Below are 12314 nucleotides of genomic sequence, written 5' to 3'. Positions count from 1 at the left end.
CAGGGTAGCCACTAGCCACAAACACCAGGGTAGCCACTAGCCACAAACACCAGGGTAGCCACTAGCCACAAACACCAGGGTAGCCACTAGCCACAAACACCAGGGTAGCCACTAGCCACAAACACCAGGGTAGCCACTAGCCACAAACACCAGGGTAGCCACTAGCCACAAACACCAGGGTAGCCACTAGCCACAAACACCAGGGTAGCCACTAGCCACAAACACCAGGGTAGCCACTAGCCACAAACACCAGGGTAGCCACTAGCCACAAACACCAGCCACTAGCCACAAACACCAGGGTAGCCACTAGCCACAAACACCAGGGTAGCCACTAGCCACAAACACCAGGCTAGCCACAAACACCAGGGTAGCCACTAGCCACAAACACCAGGGTAGCCACTAGCCACAAACACCAGGCTAGCCACAAACACCAGGGTAGCCACTAGCCACAAACACCAGGCTAGCTACAAACACCAGGGTAGCCACTAGCCACAAACACCAGGGTAGCCACTAGCCACAAACACCAGGGTAGCCACAAACACCAGGGTAGCATGGCGAGCCACTACAGACCAGACCTAACATTAGAGCAGGTCATGGCATGTCGACAGTTTCTGGTCACGTGACATCTATTGTCCGGCCTTGACCGCTGGTCACAACACGTCCGTCTTGTGTCTGTCCTCATGTCCACATGTACTTAGCGCTAATAATAGACCCGTCTGTTTACTAGATTGGTGTGGGCGGGGCCCGTGACAAATGACACGTGCTGCCATTATACACCTACAATGGACCGCATTCGTTTTCTCTCACCCCGCGGGGTGGACCTTGTTTGCCTAAACAAGGGTGCCAGGGTCGCGCCCCGTGCACCCCTCTATTGTAGCCGCATGTAAAGTAGGCGCCCCAACAACACCTAGCCCCGCCCACCCTGCACGTGCTGCAGGTACTAGTGTGTGCACTCACGCTCAGTGCACACAACTCAGCCTTGTATATGGGACGTCTCCACGCGATCCCAACACGCATGCGCAAGATTGGTAGCTACTTCTGACCAACTGACCCTCGCTGGCTAGTGGGGGAAAGTATCGAGCACAAGGTCACGTGACCTCATGCAAGGTCATAGCGCCTCCTGCCGGGGATTAGGTCTAATTAAAAGGTTTCGTCTTCTTAGAAAAATCAATATATTATATTTCACCGGGGGTGGGGGCGTGGTACTACGGGTGGGGAGGGAGGGTGGAGGCAAACACTGACAGATGGCGGCAGACGACGACTTGGAGCTTACTGGCTACCACGATCATTTGCATAATAACCGGCCCCAGTGCGCATGCGCGGGGAGCAGAAGTGTCAGGGGCGATCAGGATTTTAAAAGTTGCCCACGTGATCTCACATTGGCACAGTCATAAAGCTGGGAGCTGATTAACAGCATTCGAGATAGCGCTCACTCTCTGGATAGTGGCCAGCCAGTAGCCAGTAGCCAGTAGCTAGTAGACAGTAGCCAGTAGATAAAATGTATGTTAAAAAAATTAAAAGGAAAGAAGTAGAAAAATAAATATTACAAAAACCACGTGATACACCCATGACTGCAAGAATCTATTGGGAATATAATTAGCTCGTCTGCTGTTGTCATTCTGATGTAAGTACTCACCCAGTTAACATTTTCTGTCATCATCTGCACGTTTCTATCTCTGACCTGTACTCTATGGGCGCTACATTTACTGTCATCTAAACTTTGTTTTGTCTCATCTGTGTGTTATAACTTTTTTATTGTCTAGTCTACGGGTGAGATATTCAAACCAAAGAAATGTAACCGATGTTTACTTACTCGAAGTGATGCTTATTCGAAAGTGTATCTTTTTCTTTTTACTTTCTCGTATACACGAAGTATAGAGAAAGTCTTGTAATCGTGCACAAAAATTGCATGAAATTTTGGCAGTTTTCACCGTTTTACACCTCAGTCCTTCATCACATCCGGAGTATAGAGGACTTTTTTTAATCAGGCAAAAATTATAAATACAAATATATAAACATTTTGGCGTCTTATGCGATATCGAGTCGGAAAAACTGGACTTTGCAATTCTGTCCGTATGTCTGTGTGTCTGTGTGTCTGTCTGTGTGTAAACACGATAACTTGAGTACCGTTACAGCTAGGTTGATGAAATTTCATATATAAGTATTTTATCAAAATCGTAGATCCTGATCAACTTTTGAGCGATTTCCGATAACCGGAAGTGGTACTTTTTCTACTTTGAATTTTTCAAAAGCCTATAGCTTGCGTACTATTTTAGATAGATGCATGAAATTTTACACGTAAGTAAAAGATCTAATTCCCTACCTTCTTTCAGATTTTGAGTAATGTCCGTTGACCGGAAGTACTAATTTACGCTATTTCTGATTTCCCAAAAAACGCATGTAAATTTATAAAGTGCTAATAATATCCCGCACTTTTATGCATATTTTATTAGGCGTTCACTTGGTGTGGGACGGAGTGGTCTAGCGGTAGAGAACTGGACTGCTAACCCATTAGTCTCGAGTTCGAATCCGGGTTCAAGTCAGTAGACCGTCGCTGAGTCCACCTAACTCCTGTTAGGGAAAGTAAAGGCGGCTGGGCATAGTGCTGACCACACTATCTATGCATATGCCGAGGTCACAGAAACAATTGAACTCTACTTCACTTTCCCCATAGACCGTCAGGTTTGAAAGGGAAACTTTTCACTTGGTGTGCCATTCTTTTTTTTTACGAGATTCTATTCTATTATAAAAAGTTTAAGTAATTAAAAATGGATTACAAATATTGTCTATGTCTTGAGTTGCCATCCCTCGTAATTTTATATTAGAATATTCGAGAAAGTTTAGGGGAGATCACTCCCGGTTTATTTTTTTTTTAAAGTTTGTCTGTTGTTTAATTTCATTTTGTGTACTATATTTGCATGCATTTCTAAAAGTCTAGTAGACAACAGGCCTTTTATAGGGTGAAAACCAATTTTATTTTAGAAAACATATAAAACTCAATGATGACTTTAACTCAATGATGACTTTAACTCAATGATGACTTTAACTCAATGATGACTTTAACTCAATGATGACTTTAACTTCATGTATTACAAATTGATCTGGCAATAATTTACTTTGACTTTTTATCTAACGAGGGCTTTGTATCGAGATGTTTTAAAACATCTTGATGTTTCACTTAACATCACAATATATAACAATCGCAACTGAAAGTTCAATTATTTTCAAGATGAATAAACTGAAATAGAAATCTCGCCCAATATAACCCAGCTTATTATAGCACTCATATGATTTACCAGATCTTTGTGTTGTGTACAATATGTTTGACATTTCATCGTCCAACTGATGTTTTTATTTTTTATTTTTTTACAACCGATTCAAATGATGTGCACGCGACCGTAAGTTGAACCTACACAGGCACACGTCCAGCCGCCCGGGTGTAATTAGCATGAAAGTTTTCTGACTCACTGTTAAGTGAATTAAACTCATCGGGTGCATGAGGTACTCACAGGGCTGGGGTGGGGGGAGGCTGGGCGGGGCTGGAAATTAACCCCCCTCCCCCGGGACTCCCAATCAGTTTTGGGCAGGAAGTTGACATGATCTTTAAGCAAGACAGAAATAGAACCCGCGAGCACAAAGCGGAAGTGCGGACATGTTGGTGGGCCAATGTTTACTGTGGTCTCAGGATAAGGCCCAGATATTTCATACACACAGCTTTGGGATAACAGTTTCAGGATACTTTTAGGATAACAATTTTAGGATACTTTTGGGATAAAAATTTTAGGATACTTTTAGGATAACAATTTCAGGACAATTTTAGGATAACTAAGATGACTGGAGGATAAGTTTATTCACAAACAACACTTGAAAACAGAATATCTTAAGGATTCACAGTAGAATGACTATGTTTTTAAAATACGTTGTGAAAAACAAATGTATGTATGAGCATTAGTATCCCTAAAACTGCTCTTTGTAAATAAATTGTGTGTGTTAAAAAAGTTTGTGGCACACTAGTTTGACGAACTGGGTTTGATCTTTATTGTCGACATAGATAAATACAAAAAAAAAAAAAAAAAACAATTCGTAAGCCGTAAGAAAAACTTGGAAATGTAATAGTTTTAGAATCAACGGTACAAAAGCTGCTTATGCAAACAACATGAAAATTATTTTTAAAAATAATATTAAAGTCTTCATTACTATTATGTTTCATCCAGCCTAAATTTTAACTGAAAGTTTCGCTTTCGTAAGACAAACATTGATTGGCTGTTCAGAACTAGGTGATCGATCTTATGAAAACCCCACTCGGCTGTAATTTGTACTCAAAACTTTGCCGATACAGCTTTTTTATACAATTTTTTTTTTAAATCCACATGTCCTAAATATGCCAAGTTTAATTACATTTTCAGTGATAAAATGAAAACTATATTGTTTTTGGCTTTTTAAAAATTATGTTTAGTTAACAAAATACTAAAACCATCAAATACATCCGTCTTTAGTAAAGTCTGACTTCAACATAAAGTTTTTATAACCACATTTATTTTGATATGATTTTTAAAGTAGTTAATTAATTAATGATTCTAGACTATTCACGCTGTATTCGTTGATAAGAATTTTTTTTATTAGACTTCATCTTGAGAATTGATTCACATTCATTGACTCGATTTGATCACATTTTACTTGAAAGATCTCTCTAGACTTTGTGTTTGGTTGATCTTAGACTCAGCTGAAAATTGTGAATGTTTTATGTTAGACACACGCTCCGCTGAAAATTGTGAATGTTTTATGTTAGACACAGACTCCGCTGAAAATTGTGAATGTTTTATGTTAGACACAGACTCCGCTGAAAATTATGAATGTTTTATGTTAGACACAGACTCCGCTGAAAATTGTGAATGTTTTATGTTAGACACAGACTCCGCTAAAAATTGTGAATGTTTTATGTTAGACACAGACTCCGCTGAAAATTGTGAATGTTTTATGTTAGACACAGACTCCGCTGAAAATTGTGAATGTTTTATGTTAGACACAGACTCCGCTAAAAATTGTGAATGTTTTATGTTAGACACAGATTCCGCTGAAAATCTTTGGCATGAGTTCAGCGGGGCTAGTCTGTGATGTGGCGTGTGGCGATGTGGCGTGTGGTCTATGTTAGCAGAAAGTGAAGGACTTTATAGAGCTGTGTCCTTTTCTTTTTGGATTTTTTTTCTAAAGAACAAACTACAAGCCAGAAGTTTTTATTTTGGAGTTTTCTCTCCTAGAAGAGTTGCTGTGTCTAGCTGTCGAGCCTCATTTGCCCGAGGGTTCGAACTCGGGACTTTTCGGTTTAATTTACCAACTCGACCACAACGGCCCCTTTTCCGTTAGCCAAACTATCCAAAATAATGTGTATGTTTCCGTAACAGCATAAATGTGAAAGTAAAAACCAAAACATCTAAAGTAATTACCGAAGTTACACTTTGAATGAAAGCAGAGCTAAGACTACTCAGACAGCAGCTAGTGTTCTGGCCATCTCAACACAGATAAAAGTTTACTAAAGTGATCTCTTAATCCCTAGAGTCATAGAGTCCTAGTGTCCTAGTCCTAGAGTCCTAGAGTCCTAGAGTCCTAGAGTCCTAGAGTCCTAGTCCTAGTCCTAGTCCTAGTCCTAGAGTCCTAGTCCTAGAGTCCTAAAGTCCTTGAGTCCTAGAGTCCTAGTCCTAGAGTCCTAGAGTCCTAGAGTCCTAGTCCTTGATTCCTTGAGTCCTAGTCCTAAAGTCCTAGAGTCCTAAAGTCCTAGTCCTAGAGTCCTAGTCCTTGAGTCCTAAAGTCCTAGAGTCCTAAAGTCCTAGAGTCCTAGAGTCCTAGTCCTAGAGTCCTTAAGTCTTAGAGTCCTACTTCTAAAGTCCTAGAGTCCTAGAGCCTGTTAGAAACTAATAAGTTCGTGGCTGTCAAATGCTATTTTATAAGATTTTATGTAGGTCATAACGTCCGTCTGTGTGTCCTGTGGGGTGCCTTCTGTCAGTCTGATTGAGCCAAATTTTGTAAGTCCATTTGAATCACTTCCTTCGTCTCAAAAAACAACGCAAGAATATCTAGCCAGATTGGATATTAAATTAGTCATTACAAGTTTATTTAAAGATTTCACTATTCAGGATTAACTAGACAGATAACAGGATTAACTAGAAGGTAACAGGATTAACTAGAGAGATAACAGGATTAACTAGACAGATAACAAGATTAAGAAGGGAGGTAACAGGATTAACTAGAAGGCAACAGGATTAACTAGACAGATAACAGGATTAACTAGAAGGTAACATGATTAACTAGAGAGATAACAAGATTAAGAAGGGAGATAACAGGATTAACTAGAAGGCAACAGGATTAACTAGACAGATAACAGGATTAACTATAAGGTAACATGATTAACTAGAGAGATAACAAGATTAAGAAGGGAGATAACAGGATTAACTAGAAGCGATATTTATATCGCTCAGATGACGGCGTTAAGCTGGTGGTCACGGATGATTTCACGTCTGAAGCTGACCACGGATAAGTGATCGATAATTGTTTGATAGAGCTAAGAACGCAAGCTTATGTTCGGATTGTAAAGCAAATATTCTCAGTTGTTGACTCATATGTGGGTGGTGACTTTATTTAGAACAAAAGGAATGAAAAAAGTTTTTATTGTTTATTCGAAGTCACCACTAAGTAGAAAATAAAACAAGTATAAAAATCTTGGAAATAATTTGAGCTTAAATGAAGAAAATAAAACTAAATTTCTTTTCCTGGTAGAATAATGTTTAAAAAGTATTTTATATTTGTTTTATTACACAAGTAAAGTTAGTAAACAGGCGAATTATACATGATAATTTTTTAGGCAATTAAACATACGAAAAAAGTTCATTTGGCCAGTTAAATATTTGAATAATTTGGCAAATTAAACATATGAATAAGTGCATTTGGTCTAATAAACAATAGAATTAATTCATTTGGCCAGGAAAGTATTTAAAAAAGTTGGTCAATTAAACATTTGAATTAATTAATTTAGTTACGTCAAACCTATAAATCAATTCATTTGGCCACTTAAATATTTGAATAATTTCATTTGGCCAATTAAATATTTGAATAATTTCATTTGGCCACTAAAATGTTGTTTCACTTGCCTAGATTGTCCGGACAATATTTTTTTTTTCACCAAATCGTCAATTAAAATATTTTTTTAAAACCAGCGGGCTTGTAAAATGGAAGATTTTTATTTTATTGACCAAATAGTCTTGTAAAATGGAAGATTTTTATTTTATTGACCAAATAGTCTTGTAAAGTGGAAGATTTTTATTTTACTGAACAGTCTTTTAAAATGGAAAATTTAAATTTGATCGACCAGCCGGGCTAGAGACAGGAAATTATATTTGTGGGAAAAGACTGAGTGAAGAATGTATTTGTGTGACTAAATAAAAGGCGAACGAACGAGAAGACATCAGGATAACATTGTCTGTTTACTGTTGTCTGTAGTAGGGGGGATTAAAGGGCGATAACAAACATAGAACCTGATTTCTCTCTAACTTCGGCCATGTTGAAATAATTTAAACTTGTCATAACATGGATTATGTGGATACAGCCAGATAACAGTGGATCGCTGGCCTGATGCTGGATAAGATGGATTAGGTGTTGATGTTTAAACAAGGCTGGCACCTAATCCACCACATAATCCAACGTGTCGCGGCCTCCCAAAAGAACCTGCTTTATCGCGGGCTGGGGTGTTAGCTCGCGTGACGTGGCTGTCGTCTGCTACACCGGCCCTGTTGTCGGGTTCAATGATTGTTGTCGTTGTGATGCTCTCGTTCTCTTTCTCTCTCTCACACTCTCTTATTGCCTGGTAGGACTTACAATAAACTCAGATAAAATTCACACCAAACCCACACGAAGCTCACAATATAATCATACCAATCTTACACGACATAAAAACCACATTTTATCTTCCCCAGATTTAACCACGAGTTGATGTAAGCCACCGGACGTGACGTCACTTCCTGTCGCTGACCACCAGACCCAGGATGCCCATCAAGTCCAGCGACAGCGACTCTCTGTCTGACCAGTTCATTGACCTCTACGACGACGATGACGACGATGACGACGACGAGCTGCTTTCCTCAGAGGTCGATGACCTCCCCGACTCGACCACGGGGGAGGACGGGGTCAAAGATGGCGGACACTCCAGCCCAGATGGGAGGAAGAGGAAAGCCGAGAGTCAGGACGAGGGTAGCGGTCAACGAAAACGAGGCCCGAAGAAAAAAGCTTTGACCAAAACGAGACAGGTCAAACTCAAAGTCCGCAGGGTCAAGGCCAATGCCCGTGAACGCAACCGGATGCACGGTTTGAACTCTGCACTGGATGAACTCAGGAACCACGTGCCGTGCCACTCCAAGACGCAGAAGTTGTCCAAGATCGAGACGCTCCGTCTGGCCAGGAACTACATCCACGTGCTGGCGGAGATCCTCAAGTCCGGCATCCGGCCCGACAGCGTCAGCTTCGCCAAGGCCCTGTCACGTGGTCTCTCCCAGAACACGATGAACATGGTGGCCGCCTGCCTGCAGCTCAACCCCCGCACCCTGCTGCCAGAGTCGGCCTACGCCCAGCCCTACCAGTTCATGTACGAGAACTCTCTGGACATGACGTCACGCTACCCCCCTGACCCGTACGCCATGTTCGCCCTCCAGCCCCTTGGCTGCCGCGCCGAGATGCCGGGCAGCCAGCAGACGTTCGGACAGTGCCAACAGGTCATGCCGTACACCAGCGTGGAGGGCTCCCCCGACCCCCTCACGCCCTACCCGTTCTCCCCGCCCGAGCCGCCGCGAAACTTCCTCCCCCCGGGCTTTGAGCCCATCAGCAGCTCGTGCGCCATCGGGAATTTCCTGAGCTGCGAGCTACGGGAGCCGGACAGCCTGGCCGCCGTGGGCGAGAGGCGCCGGGCCACCCCGCGGCCCTCCACCCGGCCCGCGGGTCTCTCCCCCTCGGCCCGGGGCCCCCAGTCTCCCCGCTCCTCCTGCTCGCACTTCTCCCAAGGCAGCAGTGACCTGACCCCCAGCGCCCACATGCGACCTCTGACCCCGGGCGCCCCACCTGAGACGACCTTGACCCTGCCAGCGAGCAGACGAGAAGGTGAGCAGCCGTCCTGCAGACAGTCTTGCTTCCTGCCCGCCCACCTGGGCAGCCGCCTGGCACCCACCTGCTCACCTGCCGTGTCCAGCGGGTTCAATGACCTCACGCCAGAGAACATCTTGGACAATGACCTTGCCATGATCACGTCATCTGATGCCATCTTCCAGCTCAACCTTCACTGTTAAATCACGGAGCTTAGACTCTCTTGAGCTCTGGAGCTTAGATCTTCACTGTTAAATGACGGAGCTTAGACCTTCAATGTTAAATGACGGAGCTTAGACCTTCAATGTTAAATGACGGAGCTTAGACTCTCTTGAGCTCTGGAGCTTAGACCTTCACTGTTAAATGACGGAGCTTAGACTCGGGTTGAGCTCTGGAGCTTAGACCTTCACTGTTAAATGACGGAGCTTAGACTCGGGTTGAGCTCTGGAGCTTAGACCTTCACTGTTAAATGACGGAGCTTAGACTCGGGTTGAGCTCTGGAGCTTAGACCTTCACTGTTAAATGACGGAGCTTAGACTCAGTTGAGCTCTGGAGATTAGACCTTCACTGTTGAATGGTGGAGCTTAGACTCTCTTGAGCTCTGGAGCTTAGACCTTCACTGTTAAATGGTGGAGCTTAGTGCCTTCACTGTTGAGCGCTTGAACTTAGACCTCCACTTTTAAATGCTGGAGCTTAGACTTTTTTGAGCTCTGGAGCTTAGACCTTTACTGTTGAGCGCTTGAACTTAGACCTTCAGTGTTAAATGGTGGAGCTTAGACTCGGGTTGAGCTCAAGAGCTTAGACCTTTACTGCTGAGCTCTGGGGTATGGGTCATAACATTTGAAATCTGGTCTAGAAAGATGAATTTTACTTTCCAGAAACTTTTATTCTTTTGCTGGCAATAAATATTTAAATACAAACAGAAATAAACTTGTCTAACAGTCAAACATACAGACCAGCAGAACAGAGAATAACGTAGACTGCAAGTACTTATACAAGTAACACAGAGAATAAAGTAGACTGCAAGTACTTATACAAGTAGAACAGAGAATAAAGTATACTTTACTTATACAAGCAGAATATAGACTAAAGTAAAACTAAACAAAAGGGCCGTAAGCATGTACCTCGGCTGTCCAGTGTATGTACACACCTGTTGTGGTCGTCTAATAATACTTTTCAGGAATTAAAGTTATCAAATCCTTCGACTTCTGACCAAAATATAGCCAATGTTATTCTATAATTCATGCCTTTATACTTACGTGCAATTTTTTTACATGCAATGTTTTATGTGCAATATTATTTAAACTGCAATATTTTATTTCTATACCTGATCTATTTTTACACATATGTATAATACTGTGCAATCATTTTAAGGATTACTGTTAAAAACTGTTAGCATTAAATGGCCTCCATTCCTATACATGATAATAATCCTTTACATTTTATTTTTATTTTTTAGAAATATTACCACCGTTGTTTACATTGAGTTGCCTACCCTGTTTATGCAAATATAGTTGCCTCTCTTGTTGCCTTTTTTTTTAACTATGAAATTGCCTCTTCTATTTTAAATTGTTGTTAAAATACTAATTGCCTCCCTTGGTGTAAAAATAGTAGTCGCCTCCCCTGTTGTTTAAAATAGATTTTATCCCCCTTTAGTTTATTCAGCGCCTGTACCCTCCCGTGCCTGATATAACAGCATTGGTTGTGTTTGTAGATCTTCCTCCAAACTTGGTGTGATTTATTCAGGATTAAATGCACTGACAAAAACCAAATGGTTTTGTTTTTATTGTGACGTTCTTTATATATATATATATATATATATATATATATATATATATATATATATATATATATATATATATATATATATATATATATATATATATATATATGTATATATAGACTGTGTTTGTATGTTAATGACGAATATTTGTATATTGAGAAACAAAAAACAAATACACTTGGTCAGTATTGGTTTATATTCCTAAGGGTTACATTTTTATACAAAAAATTAAATTGGTGACAAGAAACATCAAGATTAGTTAATTTTTTAACTATACGTAAAGCACACACAAACAAATGATCTCTTGATGCTTGAAAGTCAGGACTGTTGCCAATTGTTTGGGAGAGAGAACAATGTTCTGCCCGGAAAGCGCGGTTTTAAAAGAAAAATCACTCATAAGGACTATACACGGAAACTGGGATTATAAGAAAAGTTTTGCGGTAAACTTAGCGCAGTAGATTTGCTTAGATTGAGGAGAGTCTACTATTTTATTCTGCCGTTAAAAAAAAAACAAAAAAAACAACTACACCTTGAGTTTATTAGGGCGTCGATCTGCTGATGTAAGTTTACGAAATATTTACGAGAAAGCAAATTATTTTTACCATTTACAAGTTCAGTAAAATCTTCTATTGAAATTGACGTATAAAGTTCTGAAGCTGGCACTAATATCCACGATTAATTGAAACAGGACTTAAAGTTGGTTTTAGTTTGGATTTATGTGAACTTTACATTTGAATTTCTATTAGATTTTAATAATTAGATAAAACTTGATCTTTGATTGAGCTTTTGTAACAATAAGCTACACAATATTTTAATTTAGAAATGCTGTAGCTTTAAGAGATGGTTTTTATGTTAGTATTTGTGTTAGGTTATTGCCCTTTTTATGGCCAGGGCAGCGCCTGACCGTGACGGCTAATTTATAATGTTATCATGTAGTTATTGTGACGCACAATCAAATTCCGCTAACACATACACGCACCCATACGAACTAATTATTGGCTGCACATATCCATTTCGAGAATATATTCACAAGATAAAAGTCAGTCAATGAATCTGTTGAGCATCTTTGATGTAAAATATTTTCTCAATAATAAATTGAACGATTGATCAAAACGACTAAAGCTCAATATTAAATGACGACAACATTTGGTTCACCTTGATTCCTTTGTTGTACTGAAATTCCGTCGTGTCGAAACTGTCGAGCAAAATCTCATCTATGTCTACCGAACCGTTTTTTTTTTTAATCTTGACACCAAGTTCTAGACCAAAGACAATACATTCCCAGGTCGTGTAGATTTTCTTGTCTAGAGTTTTGTTATAAGTGTAAATGCAGTTTCATTTCAATGATTAATTTAATAAAAAAAAAAAAAAAAAAAAAAAACAAACACATTTAACTTACGTCCATGTGAAC

General features: G+C 40.4%; 1 protein-coding gene across 1 annotated transcript; it reads left to right on the top strand.

Moving 5' to 3' along the window:
- Positions 1–1584: 1584 nt before the first annotated feature.
- Positions 1585–9323, top strand: LOC131938798 (neurogenic differentiation factor 6-A-like). Its single transcript, XM_059296986.1, has 2 exons — positions 1585–1624; positions 7965–9323. Exon 2 carries the CDS (start codon positions 8034–8036, stop codon positions 9321–9323), a length of 1290 nt encoding a protein of 429 aa, XP_059152969.1. The 5' UTR covers positions 1585–1624; positions 7965–8033.
- The last annotated feature ends 2991 nt before the right edge of the window (positions 9324–12314 follow it).

The sequence above is a fragment of the Physella acuta genome, unplaced genomic scaffold (genome assembly GCF_028476545.2).
Source record: "Physella acuta isolate Inbredline_101_S28 unplaced genomic scaffold, ASM2847654v3 ptg000257l, whole genome shotgun sequence".
Classification (NCBI taxonomy): domain Eukaryota; kingdom Metazoa; phylum Mollusca; class Gastropoda; family Physidae; genus Physella; species Physella acuta.
Note: the sequence above shows the minus strand (reverse complement) of the source record. Positions and strands in the feature narration are given on the sequence as shown.

Bases quoted from the DNA above. Each gene is read 5' to 3' on its own strand.
- LOC131938798 (XM_059296986.1), top strand. From the start codon at position 8,034: ATGCCCATCAAGTCCAGCGACAGCGACTCTCTGTCTGACCAGTTCATT.